The sequence below is a fragment of the Podarcis vaucheri genome, assembly GCF_965113315.1.
Source record: "Podarcis vaucheri genome assembly, chromosome: 9".
NCBI lineage: Eukaryota > Metazoa > Chordata > Lepidosauria > Squamata > Lacertidae > Podarcis > Podarcis vaucheri.
This window is the reverse complement of record NC_138767.1, coordinates 4,575,959-4,593,843: the sequence shown is the minus strand read 5'-3', so window position 1 is coordinate 4,593,843 and position 17,885 is coordinate 4,575,959. Positions and strand designations below refer to the sequence as shown.

At 49.8% G+C, this 17,885-nt stretch overlaps 1 protein-coding gene across 3 annotated transcripts; it reads left to right on the top strand.

The window, feature by feature from the left end:
* Window positions 1-2,126: 2,126 nt before the first annotated feature.
* On the top strand, window positions 2,127-17,289 carry EGR4 (early growth response 4). 3 transcript variants are annotated; one of them, XM_082236515.1, is made up of 4 exons: window positions 2,127-2,222; window positions 12,714-13,023; window positions 13,326-13,443; window positions 15,112-17,289. In XM_082236515.1, the coding sequence occupies exon 4, from the start codon at window positions 15,120-15,122 to the stop codon at window positions 16,452-16,454; it is 1,335 nt and encodes a 444-aa protein (XP_082092641.1). In that variant the 5' UTR covers window positions 2,127-2,222; window positions 12,714-13,023; window positions 13,326-13,443; window positions 15,112-15,119; the 3' UTR covers window positions 16,455-17,289. The 3 variants fall into 3 exon arrangements, with proteins under 3 accessions (XP_082092641.1, XP_082092642.1, XP_082092640.1); XM_082236516.1 differs by lacking the exon at window positions 12,714-13,023; XM_082236514.1 differs by having other exon boundaries at window positions 12,714-13,443.
* Window positions 17,290-17,885: the final 596 nt, after the last annotated feature.

Genomic DNA, 17,885 nt, shown 5'->3' with positions numbered 1-17,885 from the left:
TCCTGCCCTCCCTGTCTGTTCCCTCTCTCCTTCCCTCCCAATACCACGCACTTCCTCCTGTCCGGTAGGAAGGAGATTTTCTGCAGTTCTGATGGATCTTTCACCGCACAGAAGTTGGAGTGTTTGTGAACATTCTGTTACTGCAGAACGTTTGAAACCTTTGCCAACCTGGTGCCCACCGGAAGTTTCAGACTCCCATGAGCCCCGGCCAGCATCTTGTAGGACATGAGAAATAAGCCCCTGGGAATTCTGCCTGGGGCTGTCAAAGAAAGCGGGAGAAGAACAAAAATGGGAACTGCTGAAAATATAGAGAAACCAATCGTTAAAGATTAAACATTGACAGAATTGAAACTATATGCATATTGATTAAAACCATGCAAATAATAAACCTTTACAATAAAAACAGCGTGGAACCAGCCCTTTCATTAAAAAGCAATCAGTTACCAAGAGCCTGTTGGAACAAGGAAATACAGTCATACCGCGGGTTGAATGTGCTTCAGGTTGAGCGCTTTCGGATTGCACTCCGTGGCAACTCAGAAGTAACGGAGCATGTTACTTCCGGGTTTTGCCTCTCTCACATGTGCAGAAGCTCAAAATGACATCATGCGCAGACTCGCCGTTGCGTCTTACGTTCTATTCAGGTTGCGAACGGGGCTCCGGAATGGATCCCGTTCGCATCCCGAGGTACCCATGTATTCACTTGTCAAAGAAGGACAACTAGGAGGGAGCCAGTTTGGCTTTTTCAGGGAGGGAGTGTTAGGATATTCCATTCCACCTTAAAAGGAACAGGCATGATTGATGTGTGTCCCATGCCTGTTTACAGTCCAGCACTGCTTGCTGGGAACTTCCGTTTTGTGTATGGCTTTTGCTTTAGCTGCTTGCTTGGACATGAAAGGGAGAAGTCATGTTTTTCCTTTGTCCTGAATAAACTGCTTGTAAATATGCTTTACATATGCCTCTATCCGCCATTCTGTTGCGAAGAGGTATTTACTCTGCTGAGTACAGCGTGCTCCAGCTTCTGAAGCTGTGGGTCGCTGTTTCATGCTGTGCCAAGGACCGGAGATCGCCCGGCTACCGGCCGGTGGGCTGGAGCCAGGTGGGCGCCTGCAAATTGCCCCCATTTCCTTCGACACATTTCAACAGGGAGTTCCAGAGTATGGGAGCAGGCTGGGTACAGTGTGCCAGCCTAGAAGACTTGGGTTCAAATCCCCCCTTGGCCATGAAGCTCACTGGGCAGCATTGGGTAGTTGTGAGGATAAAACAGGGAATCACCTGTATCAGCTCAAGCTCCTTGGACGGAAGATGGAATATCTGATAGCAGCCCTATGTAGGGAAGTTTTCAATGTTTGATTTTTTTATATGTGTTGGAAGATGCCCAGAGTGACTGGAGCAGGGTATTATTATTATTATTATTATTATTATTATTATTATTATTATTATTATTATCAACATCATCATTACATCACCAATCAATAAAAAAAAACCCTGCATCACAAAGGTAAACTTTGAATTTACTGCTACACCTCTGTTTGCCTCTGGCCCTGCCCACCACAGACATCTGGTTTCTCGAAGACGATCTGGATGAGATTGTGGTCACGGGACTGGAAAAGTCTCCCTGCCCTGTCCCAGGTGGTCTCACCTGGTACCATGGCTCTTCTGCCAACATCTTCGAGTTGCAAGCAAGGGCTTCTTTTAAAAAACAAATCCCTTTGGGGAACAGGGAGGGGGGGAGTCAGAAATTCTTCTCTGGCTCAGGTTTCGACCTGAGACAAAGAAGAATTCAAGGGCTTTACAAATCCTTCCCTCCTCGAACCCCAAATCCTCCTGGAAACTTATCCATGGGACTCCAAGGCTCCCTGCGGCAAACTGCTTTGGATGTTCCCTACGCTGGTCTGAATCTGCAGCAGGAGACAACCGTTTACACAGAGGGTGTAAAGTGTCGAACAGCCAGAAGGGAGCCCTTGTCATCCATCTCTCTGTTTACTTCTGCCTTCTCGTTTGTTTCCCCCCTGAAAGTCACGATTGTGCCGGGGATGTGGAAAAGCTGCGACGGGACTTGTGTCAGGATGCTCCCGGCTGGCCACATGCTGGTTGCCATAGGAACCTGCAAGATGCACATTCTAGAAGTTTTCCTGAAAGGAGAGGAGGAGTCGGTTGGACAGTTGTAGGAAAGGGGGCAAAGGGGCCCTCGGATCCAAACCACAAAGTCTCAGGATGTCCTGGTGAGTTGACGGCGGGCAGGGCAGTTCCGAAACGGGAGCTTCTTATGGGGACCAGTTGCCAAATTTGCAGTCCTACGTCTTGGGGACAGTGAAGCGGGCAGTGAGATGGGGGTCTCATTTCTGGGACAGAGCCTCCAGTCTGCCAGTCTGGTTTTCTTAACTAGAAGAATGAAATTCCATCGGGGACGTATAGGGCCCTGTTCCTGTTTTGTTTTTTTGCATCACAGACCACGGAATTTGGCCTCCAGTGCAGCCTAAGTAAGCTGGAATTCCAAAATTCTGTGTCTTCGTTTTAAAATGGAAGGAGTGAGTTTCTAGCCCTCAGAGTTACGCAAGGAGAACAATCAGAAGAACGTACATCATGTTTTTGGTGATAAATTGAGAGGGCGTTTTCTTAAACCGTGGCACCCAGATCTGGACACGCCACTCCAGGTGTGGTCTGACCAAGGCAAAATGTTGTTGTTGTTGTTTAGTCGTTTAGTCGTGTCCGACTCTTCGTGGCCCCATGGACCAGATCATGCCAGGCACTCCTGTCTTCCACTGCCTACCACAGTTTGGTCAAACTCATGTTTGTAGCTTCGAGAACACTATCCAACCATCTCGTCCTCTGTCATCCCCTTCTCCTTGTGCCCTCCATCTTTCCCAACATCAGGGTCTTTTCCAGGGAGTCTTCTCTTCTCATGAGGTGGCCAAAGTACAGGAGCCTCAGCTTCAGGATCTCTCCTTCCAGTGAGCACTCAGGGCTGATTTCCTTCAGAATGGAGAGGTTTGATCTTCTTGCAGTCCATGGGACTCTCAAGAGTCTCCTCCAGCACCAGAATTCAAAAGCATCAATTCTTCGGCGATCAGCCTTCTTTATGGTCCAGCTCTCACTTCCATATATCACAACTGGGAAAACCATGGCTTTAACTATACGGACCTTTGTTGGCAAGGTGATGTCTAGGTTTGTCATTGCTTTTCTCCCAAGAAGCAGGCATCTTTTAATTTTGTGACTGTTGTCACCATCCACAAAATAGAGTGGTACTATTCCTTCTCTTGGCCTGGACAATATATTTCTGTTGATGCAGCCTAGAATTGCATTAACTTTTTTTTTTTTTTTTTTTTGCCCTCTGAATACCAGTTGCTGGAAACCACAGGAGGGGGGAGTTCCTCTTGTGCTCAAATCTTAGAATCATAGAATCATAGAGTTGGAAGAGACCCCAAGGGCCATCGAGTCCAACCCCCTGCCAAGCAGGAAACACCATCAGAGCACTCCTGACATATGGTTGTCAAGCCTCTGCTTAAAGACCTCCAAAGAAGGAGACTCCACCACACTCCTTGGCAGCAAATTCCACTGTCGAACAGCTCTTACTGTCAGGAAGTTCTTCCTAATGTTTAGGTGGAATCTTCTTTCTTGAATATGCTGTGGTTGGTCCTTTGGGGCAAATGGCGTGAAGCCCCCAGGCATCTCAGTCTGTTTTCAGCCTGCTCCCACCCACCTGCCTTACTGACCACCTGTCCAAGGAGTAGCACTGGCTGCCGCCATCTCCTCCTTTGCACCAGTGTTGTCATTGTAGGACTCAGCTGGGAAGAACATTGGGGGAAACCCAAGTGTTGGTTCTGCCTGCCAATGGGTACCAGCCAGCCCTCCCTGTAAAATGGCAAGCCAGATCATTGGTCCAACCTGCCCAGTAGTATTGATTGTGCTGACTAGCAGAAATTCTTCAAGGCTTCAGCTTCCTAAGATTATTTCCATTGAACATTCCATGTTTTCTCACCACGGTTCTCCACCCTGGAGCTATGGGTCATCCCCTAACCCGGGGCAGACAACCTTTTCTCTTTCTACAGTGGTGGGTGAGGAAGGACGGCTGGGTCACCTTCTCTCTCTGGTTTCACCCACACGACACATTTAAAGCCTTCTATGTGGACCATAACGAAGGCCCTGACATTTTGAAAAACACACCTAAGCAGAAATGAATATTATTATGCCTTGCAGAAGTCAACAAAGCTACACTAACATTGAGATCCACCCTTGGTTTTTCTCTGCTGCGTCTTAAAAAAAAACCCAACTTGAAAGGGGAACTCCTTCCTGGCAGGTATCTTGGCCAGGTGGGCAGACAGGTGAGCAAGTCAGCAGGTGCTCAGCTGACAACCTTCGGGAGGAGATGGGACCCCTTTCAGAAATCCCTGGCACAGCAAGCTCTTGGATGCATTTTGCGGAGGGGCTTCCAAGAGAGCAGGTGGGCCTGGGTACCACCATCGCAGCATCCTCATCCTCTTGAGGAAGCACGGCATTGCTTGCTTCCAGGTTGCTTGGACCGGTGTGCAGCATCCCATAGATTTCTGAGTCCCTGCCCCCTTCATTTCCCTGAGTGGTGGGAGAGAGGAGGCTTTGCACATGAGAAACAACACCAGAGACCTTCAGTCTTTTTGCAAGCTGAGTAGACTAAACTCAAGCGGTGGGGAACCTCAGGACTAGCTGCTGAATGTGGCACCCCTATCTTGCCCACAGGCTAAACCAGGTGAGGGTAGCCACTGCGTTTCAAACCCTCTAAGTTATGGACTTCTCCTGCATGCAAAGATAGGCACATGGGCTTCAGCACATGGATGTAGCCAGGATTTTTGTTGAGGGGGCAGGACTTGGTTGGGGGGGGCAGGACTTATGGTGGGGCAGAACCGACGTGATTGGTCAGTTAAGTAAATCTGGCCGGTTGAGCAGACGAGACCAGTACAGCCATGCCTCAGGTTGAAGTAGCTTCGGGATAAGTATTTTCGGGTTGCACATTGCGACAACCCGGAAGTAATGGAGCGCGTTACTTCCGGGTTTCACCGCTCGCGCATGTGCAGACGGTCAAAATGACGTCATGCACATGTGCAGAAGTGGCGAATCAGATCCCGCATGGCCCTGGTCTCATGAGACAGAGTGTTCCACCAAGTCGGGGCCAGTGCTGAAAAGGCCCTGGCTCTGGTTGATGCTAATCTGACTTTTCTAGGAGAAGGAAATCTCTGATCGTAAGCCTCCTATGCTTTGAGGCTATACTCATTTGTAAGAAAAGCTTCAGGAGTAAACCCCAAAGAAAAATCTGTGCCTGCTACATATACCTGCAGGGCATCTTTGGAAGAAGAAAAGACTAAGGCGTAAACCATACACAAATCCAGAGCAGAGATCCTAAGACGGTTGGAAAGCGCCCTGTACGCCTCCTTCTGGCAACCCCTGCAGCCAGTCTGGTGCCAAACCTCTTGCTCTGCTTTCCTTGGATAACGTCACCAAGCACCTAACCATTCTCTCCCTGCAACTTTCCCCTGGCAAAATTCAAATTTCGCAAACAAACCTTTCCTATTCGTGTATGTGCATCCGTGATCTCATTCATCTCTGTCAGCCCAAGTTTGCTGCTAGAGCAACTGAGGGCTTCTTGTTCTGGAAGCTCATAGAATCTCATATCATAGAGCTGGAAGGGACCCTGAGAAGGAGGGGCCCAACCCCTTCAATGCAGGAATTTGCAGCTCTCCCTCGTGGGGAATGAACCTGCAACCTTGGCATCATCAGCACCACACTCTCACCAGCTGAGCTACCTAGAATGATACAAGAGGGACTCGTTGTTAAACAGCTCTGGGAACTGTATTTCCTTGAGGCGAATAGGGGCCTCCTAAACACTCTCAGCACCCTTAACAAACTACAGTTCCCAGGATGCTTTGGGGGAAGCAGTGACTGGGGAAAGCGCTTTGAATGCAAGCTGCATTATGTGGCTTCAACCGCTGCTATTCATCTCACTTCGAATTGTAGAAAAGGCCGGCAGAAAACCTTCTCTGCTCAGGTGAACAAAGCCCAGTTAAGAAACGTCTTGCTTATCATCTGACTATCGATCTGGGTCGTCAGGAAAAGGCATCAGGACCAGCCTGCGCAGGATGCAAAGCGAAGTGTGGAAGGCTGAGCTTAAGGCAGAAAAGCAAGAGGGAAGAAGCAAGGGGGAGGGAGGGGGCGGAGAGCAGGAAGCCAATAAAACCAACACCTTCTGTGCTTCTAGAAGACACTGGAGCGACAGAGCCGCACTCAGGGCAAAAATAGCATAAGGTGAATGAGCGCCTGGGGAGATGTAAAGCTGCCTTGACAGCTTCCCATAACAGGGTAGCTGCCTTTTGCCAAAGTCATTAAAGGCTGCTCCGTTGTGTAACCGCAGCTAAAGATGCCTCGCGACGGCCGGATCCTGTCAAGTGCTGATGATCTGTGTCCCTCCAGACATCAGCCGTATACACCTCAGTTGAAGAATAGTCCGGTTTAAGAACAATTCAGTTTACAGACTCTGTCTGGTTTGCACTCTTCCCAATGACACAAATTCCCCGCACCCTGAGAGCCAGCCTCTGGGGGGCGGGGGGGCGGGGTGACGGTAGCCCAAGTCCAACTGGGGAGAAGACTGAGAGGTGATATTGTGACATGCCGCAGCGGGGTGAGGTTCCAGGAGTGCTTAACCAGGGTCTATGTTTCCTTTTGGACAATGAAACTCAGTGGAGAATGTGGTGTCTTTATGACGTATGGTTTATTCGCAAATATATACAGTGGTACCTCGGTTTAAGAACAGTCCGGTTGAAGAACGATTTGGTTTACAAACTCCGCAAAACCAGAAGTAGTGTCTTGGTTTGAGAACTTTACCTCGGTCTAAGAACGGAATCCGAACAGTGGAAGGGCACCGGCGGCGGGAGGTCTCGTTAAGGAAAGCACACCTCTGTTTAAGAACGGTTTTGGTTTAAGAATGGACTTCTGAAATGGATTAAGTTTGTAAACAGAGGTACCACTGTATAGCAATGAGAGCAGGTCCATCCAGTGGCATAGCGTGAGGAGGGGTGGCACAGGCAGGGCCGAATTTAGGTTAGCTACTGAAGGTAATGGGGCCCTTTATATAGCAGGCGGGGCCCATGACTTACATCATAGGAGCCTACACAACACAAAACACTGTTGCTGTATGTAGGTTTTATTGTATTCGTTTTTTATGGTATATTTTGGAAATGTACATCCAGGGGTTTTTTTCCTTTAATTTTTTTTGGGGCCCCCAAGAGATGGGGCCCTAAGCTATAGCTTGTTTAGCTTATACGTAAATCCGGCATTGGGCACAGGGGTGATTGCCCCAGGTGCAAAATTGTTAGGGATGCAACATTTCAACATCTGGTGCTGCCTCAACGCAGCTGCACATTTCCATCGCTGGGCTCCATTGAAAACGACTTTTCCATGCGAACCAGGAAGTGACCTCTCCAGACTCTTCTTATCTCAGCGGCTGTGACCTCCCGTCAGGCAGTTGAATATGCATGCATACTTTGTTTCCTCCCTTCCACACACCTCCACCTCCATGTGGCCCCGGGCACTGGCAACCCATGCTACGCTACTGGGTCCATCTCTACCGTTAGCCAGAGTGAGGTGACTGCCTTAAGCAGCAGATGCTGGAGGGTGGTAAGCAGTGGCACTTCTTGAACCCACCAGTTGTTCCCCTCTATTGGAGAGCAGAGCTGTGAGCTTCGTGGCCTGCCCTGCACCCAGTTCCCTCTGGCACAGTAGAGGATGGTTGTCACAGTCCAGTTCACGGGCGATCAAAGTCCCGGCAGGGGACGTCAGGACCGGGGGCAAGATGGGGGGTGGGAGCAGGAACGGGGGTCCAGAAGCCAGGAAGCCAAGAGTCCGAGGGTCAGAGAGCCGGGAGTCAAGAAGCCAAGGGTTCAAAGGTCAGGAAGCAAGGAGTCACCAAGTCAAGGGTCCGAGGATCAAGAAGCAAGGAGTCAAGAAGCAGAGGTTCAAGGATAAGGATCAGGAAGCAAGAAGCCAAACACCACAAGGCAGGAACGTGTTGCTGTGATAAAGAGCCGAAGGGAAATGCTGACCTTATATCCCTTCCCAGCTCTTGCCACCAGGTGCAGTGAGTTACCAATCAGCCTCACCTGGGCGGCCACGCCTTGCCTCTTCAGAACAAACTTAGGAAGACCCCAGTCCTGCAAAGTCCTATTGCTCACAGGGCCTGGCTCCTGCGCGCACACCTGACAATGGTCTCCCATTGCTGTGATGGAACTGGCAATCCAGTTACTTTCTGCACATGGCGCCATCGTGTCTTTTGCTTCTGGAATCAACTGGTCCTGAATGCCATTGGCTGAGTTCATTGCGCCAAGTTGAGTTGGGAGCAACTAAGCAGAGGACATTGCTGCAGCCCTGCACTAAGAGGCCTGGGTCTGCTAGAACTGATCTGTGATAGCAGTTTCACACAATCATGTGAACTCAGCACGAGAGCTCCATCCCATGTGCAAAACAGGGCGACCAAGATGATCAAGAATCTGGAAACCAAGCTGTATGAGGAGTGGCTGAGGGAGCTAGGTATGTTTAGCCTGGAGGACTGAGATATCACCTTCACGGCCTAGAACCCTCGTATCTACGGGACCGCCTCTCCCAGTCTGCCCCATGGAGGACCTTAAGGTCCATAAATAGCAACACCCTAGAGGTCCTGGGCCCTAAGGAAGTCAGATTAGCCTCAACCAGAGCCAGGGCCTTTTCAACACTGGCCCCGGCCTGGTGGAACGCTCTGTCTCATGAGACCAGGGCCCTGCGGGATCTGATTTCTTTCCACAGGGCCTGTAAGACAGAGTTGTTCCGCCTGGCCTTTGGCTTGGAATCAACTTGATCCCCTTCCCCTCTTTCCTTTTTCCTTTCTCCTTCTGTGGTGGAACTCCTATTTGGGGACTTCCCTGGCTTTTTTCTGGCCCATGTAGGACCAGTCTGGATAGTTGGCCTTGGTGAAGATTGGACGTTTTCATCCCCAAAAAGTTTTTGATTTGAGTTTCTACTGAATTGAGGCTGCATTTTAATGTTGTACTAAATCATGTTTTAAGCTGTATTTTAATCAATTGTTTTTATACCTGGTGTTAGCCGCCCGGAGCCCGGTCTTGGCTGGGGAGAGCGGGGTATAAAAAATTATTATTATTATTAAAAATATAAAGGGCTGTCCCATGGAAGATGAAACAAACTTGTTTTCTCCAACTCCCAAGGACCTGAACCAATGATTCAAATTGCAAGAAAGGAGTTTCCAACTAAATATGTGGGAAGAATAACTTTCTGATGCTAGGAGCTGTTGGACCTGTATAGCAGACTACCCCAGAAGGTGGTAAACTCCCCTTCATTGTAGTTTAAGCAGAGGTTGGATGTCAGGGATTCTTTAGCTGAGATTCCTGCATTAAAGTGGGATGACCCTTGGCATCCCTTCTAACTGTACAGTTCTATGATTCTATGTTCCTTTTTGTCTGGATCACATTGGTCAGGTTCTCTGTTCTTTGGCTACACTGAAGGCCAGAAGGCGGGGATTTGCTTAATCCATACGAACCATTTGTTCATATAAATACACTGCACAAACTTTGCTTGGTCCTATGCATTGCACAATTGCCACAAACACACCTGTGGTGTTGCATGTAGAAATGAGAGAAGGTGACTGCCTAATTTGCCTCTGCATCCAACAGATACAAATGTCTCTGTGCTGTGTGTTTTGGCAAATAATAATATATAATAATAATTTATTATTTATACCCCGCCCATCAGGCTGTTTCCCCAGCCGCTCTGGGCAGCCGCCAATCAAGCGTTTAAAACTATACAGCATTAAATATCAACAACTTCCCTAAACAGGGCTGCCTTCAGATGTCTTTTAAAAATAAGATAGCTGCTTATTTCCTTGACATCTGATGGGAGGGTGTTCCACAGGGCGGGTGTCACTACCGAGAAGGCCCTTTGCCTGGTTCCCTGTAACTTGGCTTCTCGCAGGGAGGGAACCGCCAGAAGGCCCTCAAAGCTGGACCTCAGTGTCCAGGCTGAACGATGGGGGTGGAGACCCTCCTTCAGGTATACAGGACTCAGGTCATTTAGGGCTTTAAAGGTCAGCACCAAACAGAACCTGTATATCTTTTTCCTTCCATAGGTAAGGTAAATCGATACCAACAATAAAGTTAAAGAGGCACACTCCTTCCTTGGTGAAATGCTGTGTGTGTATGTAAAATATATACACAGCACATCATGTGTACACATGTTTATAAAGTGCACAAGTGTGTGTTTGTGTGCTCCTGTTTCCACACAGAAACAATCAAGAGTCTTGCAGCATCTTAAAGACTAGCCAATTTATTACAGCCGAAGATTTTGTGGACTGGAATGGTGATATATATTAGTCATATGCATTCCTGTGTGTCTGGATAACCTGTCTCTCTATAGCATACATGCTCAGCTCTCTGAGCATAACACACATCACATGCAGGTGCAAGGTGTGTATGCAGGGTGCGCATATAATAATGCAACCGACAGCATAACAACATGAGAAGAGCCTGCTGTATCAGGCGAGTGGCCCATCTCTAGTCCAGGGCCCTGTTCTCCCAGTGGCCAGCCAGATGCCCTAATGGGAAATCTGCAAGCTGGACTCGAACACAAGACTCTCCCCTCCTGTGGTTTCCAGCAACTGGCATTCAGAAGCTTTGCTTCCTCCATGGCTTCATCCTCCATGAATTTGTCCCATCCTCTTTTGAAGCCATCCAGCTTGGTGGCCACCACTGCTTCCTGTGGCAGGCAGTTCCATAGTCGATATGTGTTGATATAATAAATAACACTGTGCCCATGGAAGATGTTCGCTCCCTGTCTGTTTGGTGGGCATGCAAGTAAACACTACACGTAGTCTTCCCCCTACTCAAGTGGTTGCAACAATTCAATGAATAGAAGAATGCACTCTGCACATGTTCAGATGCTCTTTAATCCTTGTCAACGGAGGGAACCCTGGAACTGAAAGTATGTTGGGCTGGAATAAACCCCGACTCCACACATATTCCCTAAAGCAAAGGCAGATTTAGCATTAAGGAATGCTGTTCAATGAGTCTGATTATGATCCTATCTTCCATCCATATTGTTGACACCCTGGAGCAGTGGCGTAGCGTGGGGGGTGCCAGGGGTGCCGGCTGCACCGGGTGCAACATCTGGGGCGGGCGCTCGCTGCCTCCGGAGTCGCCGAAGAGCCTCGGGCGCAGGCTGTAGCGGAGCCGCATGTCTCGCGGAACCGCCGAGCTGTGCGCGCGTCCGGGCTGAAGGCGCCCGGCAGGCAGCGGCTCTCAGCGCTCGCCGCGGAGGACGCGCCAGGCAGCCCCTCCTCACAGCCCCGCCTCCGCCGGTGCTGCTGTAGCTGCTGGGCCGTTGCATTTTCCTCGCCTCTCTGCCCCCCTCCTCCTCCGGGCAAGCGGCGTCGTTTGGGCGGCAGCGCCAGCGGCAACTTGCAGGTTAGGGGTTAGGAGGGGCGCAAGTTACTTGTCTTGCCCCGGGTTAGGGGGCGCAAATTACTTGCGTTGCCCCGGGTGCTGACAACTCACGCTACGCCACTGCCCTGGAGGCTCCAGGTTCAATCCCCAACGTCTCCTGGTACGCCTGGGAATATGAACCCTGCTTGTAGCCCTAGGAGTTGCTGTCCACCAGTGCTGGCTGTATTGCCCTGGGTGAACCAGTGGTCTGGCTCTAAATAAGGCTACTTCCTGGGCTCCTGCGATTTCACCCCAGATCAGCTTGGTCTCTGGAAGCCCCTCTCCTCTCCCCCTGCACATGTGGCGTGGCTCACTTTCTTGAGCCACCTGCCCACTGTTCACCTATTACCGTATTTTGCACCTGCTCTCTGCTTGGGGCTCATGCCAGTAAGGATTGTAATAAGAGAAGCGCGGGAAGTTTGCAGAATTGACTGGGATGATGGATGCTGCAACCTTTTGGCAAAAGTTTGGAGCCAGTGGTCTTCCTTGCACCGTATGTAGCATGTGCCCAGATAGCGTATCGCTTCTTCTCTTCCCTTTTTTTCTGGGGAGGGGTAGGAAGGGCTGGCCATGAAACGGGCGAGCAACCCCAGGAGGTTCAAATGTCCAGGTCTGTCCATTGCTGAGCTTTCTCAATGCAATAGATTATTACCAACAAAACAAAGCAGTTAAGTAAGACTGCTTTGTTCCAGTGCAACGGAAGGCGATGGAGTTCTCAAAGCAGAGTTTGGATGGCCCTCTGGCAGGGATTTCTTTAGCTGGACTTCCTGCATGGCAGGGGGTTGGACTGGATGACCTTGGGGGTTCCCCTTCCAACTCTATAACTCTATAAATGAGGGGGTAACGTTCAGCTGACTTGCTCCCTCTCCTTCATCCAAAAGTGGAGCTCTGCCAACACTGAGATCCTGGGCTTCTTTCACCTTGATCTTCCTGTGCCAGTGACCTAGAAATCTTCCCTCCTGGGGCACCCTCAGACCGGCAGCTGCCGCCTCGACTAGGGGGAAGCCCGCTTCCATCTGGTCCCACTGCGCAACAGCGCCCCTTGGTGCCCGTGCCAAAGCATTGCCTGGCAGTAGCAGCCCAGAGAGGACCAGGCGTCGGGTTGTTCTAGTCAGGCACCCACCTCTAGGATTTTGCAGGATTTCTGGAGGCTTCCAACTTCCTGACGGCCAATTTTGTTTTATTTTCTCTCCGCTCCCCCCCCGCCCCCTTTTCTTAACCATCTAGATATGAACTGTTGTTGTTCGGAAAGCAGAGAGCGGGGAGGGGAGAGCGCGCGGAGTGAGGTGGCGAGAGCCAGGCGCCAAAAAAGATGCTAAAACGTCACAGGGAGAGATTTCCTTATTGGGTCTCCCTCGCCTGCATCCTGAGTCCATATATGGGCATTTATGTCACAGCAGCCTCGCTCGGGGAACTCCAGAAATGGAAGAGCGGAAGATCAGAGGCAGATATATAAACCCGGGCTGCGTCTCCTCGGCTCTTTGCTTACAAACACCGAAGAGGGGAGAGAGAGACGCACCTGCCCAGCTCAGCCCAGGTGAGGCCTGGGATACAGATACAGCCCCCAGCTCCCTAGGAATTCAGAGCATCCTCCTCTCTCTCTGCCACGCGAGGACCAGCATCCCTGCGTCTTTCCACCTGTCGGAGGATCCCTTTACTCACCCCACCTGGAGCTGAAGCAACCTCTGCCTTAGGGGGCCTCTCTGAGCAGCCAGGGAGGGGGCTCTCTCCTCCCTTCCACACCTCCTGCTTTCCTCCCATCCTTCCTCGCCCCCCCCCCATTCCCATCTCCTTTTCTTCAATTTGGACATGTTGAACACCATGGATTTCTCGCACCAGGACTCTCTGTATGACAAGCGTCAGCTGAAAGCAGGTGACGCTTCCGTCTCCGGGCAGGACCAGGAGTCCCAACTTTTGACGGAGCAGCCGAGGGAGGGAGCCTCTGATTTTCTCCCAGGTAAGGAAGAGAAGCCTGCTCCATCTCACCTTGGAAAGTCTGGGGGCGGGGGATGGACCTGCTCTGGATTTTGTAACCTGATTATTTCACGTGAAAGCAAGCCGGGTGGCTGGTGACCGGCATCAGATTTGTGAGCGCACAGCGGCCCGGGCAAATACCCTTCTCTAAAACGATGGTGTTATAGTGGTTAGGGTAAATTTAAGAGTCCGTTAATTGTTTAAAACGATGGGGGGGCGGTTAGTAGGGGAATGTGGCTTAGAAATAGACTGTGATGGCATTCATTAGAATTGCGTGGCTAGAAGTGTGAGGGGGGGAGGTTAATATGAAAGAAACATAGAATAGAACCGGAAGGGCTCCCACGAGGCCATCCAATCCAACCCCTGCTTTGTGCCCACCAGATTCTATATGTGCTCAAAGCATTCTCAACAGGTGCTGGTTTAACCGTTTGACCCCAAACTTACAAAGGAGGTGGTTCTTCAAGTTCCCTGCTCGGCAGCTCATCCAATTGCAGAACAGCAGGACATTATTATTCCCATTTCACAGATAGGGAATGGTGGTCGAGAGAATGGTCGAGGAAGCCCGTGCAAAGGCTGACACCACCCCAGTGCTCCAAATATGGGTTCTTCCCCTTTAGACTCTCCCTTTTTTGGCAAATGCTCTGCACTGGATTGAAAATTGTGCTTGGGTCCAAGAGGGGAAAGTCCTTATCTCCGTAGTAGACCCTATACCTTTCATACAGGTAACATGTCCAGGTAGGGCTGAGAAGGACACCTGCCTGAAGCTTTGGAGAGCTGCTGGCAGTCAGCACAGACAGTTCTGAACTAGATGGACTGAAGCCCATCTTGTGTCTCTTCACTAGGACAACCTACTTGCTACCTCCCAGTCTAACCAATGGTTAATTGCTAAAAGGATGGAGTCAAGGCTGAAATGCAACTGGTGGAGGCCTTTACCTCTCAGATCCCAAGCCTGTGAGGCTTGGTTATAGCTGCTTAGACGCTGCACACGCTCAGGAACTCTTCCTTCTTTCTTTATTTCACATGCTCTGGAGCCATTAAGACCTGGCCCATGGAGACCAACTCTGGGTTCTAGCCCTGGGTCCATGAAGCCTTGAGCCCAACTCACCTCCTAGAAGTGTTGTGATGGTCAAATGAGTCAGGTGTGCGTGGGCATCATAACCCACCTCAAACTGCTAGATCAGGCTGCAAATCCACCTTGAACAGGCAAGAGCCTCATTGCAGGCACCTCACAGGAGGACATGCCTCACCCCTATTGCATCTGGGGCACAAAACAGGGCCATGGGGAGCTACATTCTACCAGCTCAGACTATTGGTCCACCCAGGTCAGGTCTGTGTCCTTGATTTGGTGCCTGATCTTCAATGTCAGGGAACGGGCTCATCCCATCACCTGCCACCCGATGGCCACCTGTTTAGCTGCATTGCAAGGGGTTAGACCAGATGACCCCTGGGAAACCTTCCAACAGTTCTATGATGACAGGACCCTTTTGGCTGAAGGATTAAAGCTGGGGCCGTCTGCTTGCAAAGCCATGTGTGCCACCATCACGCTAAGGGGCCATCGCACCTTCCCAGAAACCTCTGCTGCCTTTTCTTGTGGAGCTCTGGTGGTCTATGATTCTATTTGTAATGAAAACCCCGTGTTTCTGTTTTCCAGGTGACTTTATGGGAGCCACAATGAACCCTGAAACCACAGATTACTACTTCGTTTCCGGACAGCCCTCCCCACCGGTCAGCTATACGGGCAGCTTTTTCATCAAGACAGAGCAATGCCAAGACCAGGAGTCCCTCTTCAACCTGATGTCAGGCATCCTTGGTCTTTCTCCCTTCTCGTCTTCAGAGGCCCACCAGAGGCAGCCAGATGCTGCCTACAGTGTCCCAGAGGCCATTCAGAACCATTTGGACCTCTATTCCACCTGCCAGCCCGAGCTGAACATTTCCGTGCGGCCGTCGTTAGCCGAGCAAAGCTATTCCACGTTCTCCAGCCCTGACACCATCCAGCAAGCCCAGCCTTCCTCCGACGTGGGGGCCTCTTCCCAATGCCTGTTTAGCGAAAAGCTGTTGGACAGCAAACAGGACATCAAACTGTCCGCCATCTCCCCATCCCTGGAGAAGTTCAAATCTCCTTGTTCCCACTGGGACCCTCTCAGCCAATCTCAGAATTACCTACCAGCAGAATACACCGCTCCAGAGACATTCCGCCCCGCAGAGGCCAACCAGACAATCTTCCCCCAATTGGCATCAAAAACCGAGAATGTGCTGTCCGTCAGCTGCCAGTCGGAGCTCAACGGACTCCCCGAACAGTCGGGTTCCTTTGGACACAATCTGGACTTCACTTGCCTGCCGGAAAGGTTCTCCACACTCACACAGATCCCCAGTGACTTTGTAGAGGCCAAGATCCCCAATCTACCGCCCCAGCTCATCCAAGACTTTGAGTCTTCCTTGCCCCAGGCTGAGGTCATGCCAAACTTGGCAAGCACCAATGACCAGAGACTGCACAGCAGCCACACCCCGCCATCAACTCCCATGACGGACTTCCTGGCCCATTCCGCCAGCTCCTTGGTCAACCCTCTAGCCCCCAGCCGGACCCCCGGAGCCGTCCCAGAGCCAAAGAAGAAGCCTCGCCGGGGGAAGTGCTCCTCCAAATGCTTCTGCCCCAAACCCCACGAAAAAGCCTTCGCCTGCCCGGTGGAGAACTGCATCCGTTGTTTCGCGCGGTCGGACGAGCTCAACCGCCACCTGCGCATCCACACCGGCCACAAGCCCTTCCAGTGCCGCATCTGCCTGCGGAACTTCAGCCGCAGCGACCACCTGACCACGCACATCCGGACGCACACGGGGGAGAAGCCCTTCTCCTGCGACGACTGCGGGCGCCGGTTCGCCAGGAGCGACGAGAAGAAGAGGCACAGCAAAGTCCACTTGAAGCAGAAAGCCCGGGCGGAGGAGAAGCTCAAAGGCCTGGGCTTCTACTCCGTGGGACTTTCTTTCGGGATGCTTTGAAACCCCGAGGGTGGGTGCGAATCCTGCTGGGACTTTGCGGGGAGGTTTTTTCTTTCTGGAAATGGCTCTGGGGAAACTCAGGTTAAGGTTCCTTCGTGCAGCAGAGAGTTGAAAGGAACGATAGACGTGGCTGGACACAAGCATTGTGGCTTGTGCTGTTGATTCATTTTTTGGAGGTGTCCGGGTGGAAGAACATGAAGGGAGGGGACCAAAAGGGTCTGGTGGGATGCGGGCAAGAATTCAAAGTCATTCCATGCTCATTTGCAGAGGAGTTCAGGTCCAAAGGGCAGCTTCTGGGTTGTCAGAGAAATCTGTATTTTAGCAGAGGTGAGCTTCTGGTTTTCAGCACCACATGAGTAGCGGACAGCTCCCAGTGGCTGAACTAGGCTGAGCCAAGGAGCTGAATTTCCCAAACAGCATTCATAAAAAATATATATATATATTACAAGGGGGAGAGAAACAGCTATCTCTGTTTTACACAAGAACAAGACAACTTTACAGTTTACCGATTTTCATTACATAAGCACTTTAATGAGCCTTCCAGGGAGAGGGAGGGGGTAATTTAAAAAAAATCCTAAGAATAAAATTTCTCATGTTCAAACCGCAGGCCTGGGGAAGGAGACAAAGTTGTATACAATCAGCACAGTTCATTGCTTTGTTAATGATGCAAATTGTTGCTATGGAGTAGGCAAACTTTGCTTAATGAACATTTTGTATATAATTGTGATTGCAGGATTGGGTGGGCGGGGTGATTCTCATTTTTTATGTAAATCTCTCTCTTTGTAAAAACAGAATGTGCCAGGGTTATTACAAAGCTGTGTTTATTTTTACAATAAACAAAATTTGTTTTAATCTAAAAAAAAAAGTTTTAAGATTTCTTCTATGTTGCTTTTCACCGCCACCTTTGTTTTTTTTAAAAAAAAATTATTGAGATTTTACACTAAACATAATTTTAAAAATTAAAAATAATTAAACCAACAATTACACACACAAAATACAAAGAAACAGATAGTTGAAAAAATAAAAAAGGAAAGAAAAATATTTTAGAAAAGAAATAATCCATTTTTCAATATCTTTGTTCATTTGCTTATTTCCTTGACCTCCTCACACCTCCCCTTTTTGTATTCCCGTTTACAAAGTCCTTTCAGCAAATCCTTACCCTCTTTCATTTATCTTTACTCTGTATTCTTGACCTATTATAACTATATATTTTCATCCATATAAATATCTATATTTACATATTCCTATTAGCCTTAATACCAAAACCACTTATTTTCAGTCCAACATCATTTTAACATTCATTAATTTTACAGTATTTCTGAAAATAGTCTTTAAATTTCTTCCAGTCTTCTTCCAACCTTTTTTCTCCCTGGTCTCGGATTCTGCCAGTCATTTCTGCCAATTCCATATATTCACCGCCACCTTTGACCC

Excerpts from the sequence above, each read along its gene's own strand:
- EGR4 (XM_082236514.1), top strand. The coding sequence starts at position 13,296 with ATGTTGAACACCATGGATTTCTCGCACCAGGACTCTCTGTATGACAAG. Across the intron at positions 13,444-15,111 it reads AGCCTCTGATTTTCTCCCAG|GTGACTTTATGGGAGCCACA; the intron begins GTAAGGAAGAGA and ends TCTGTTTTCCAG.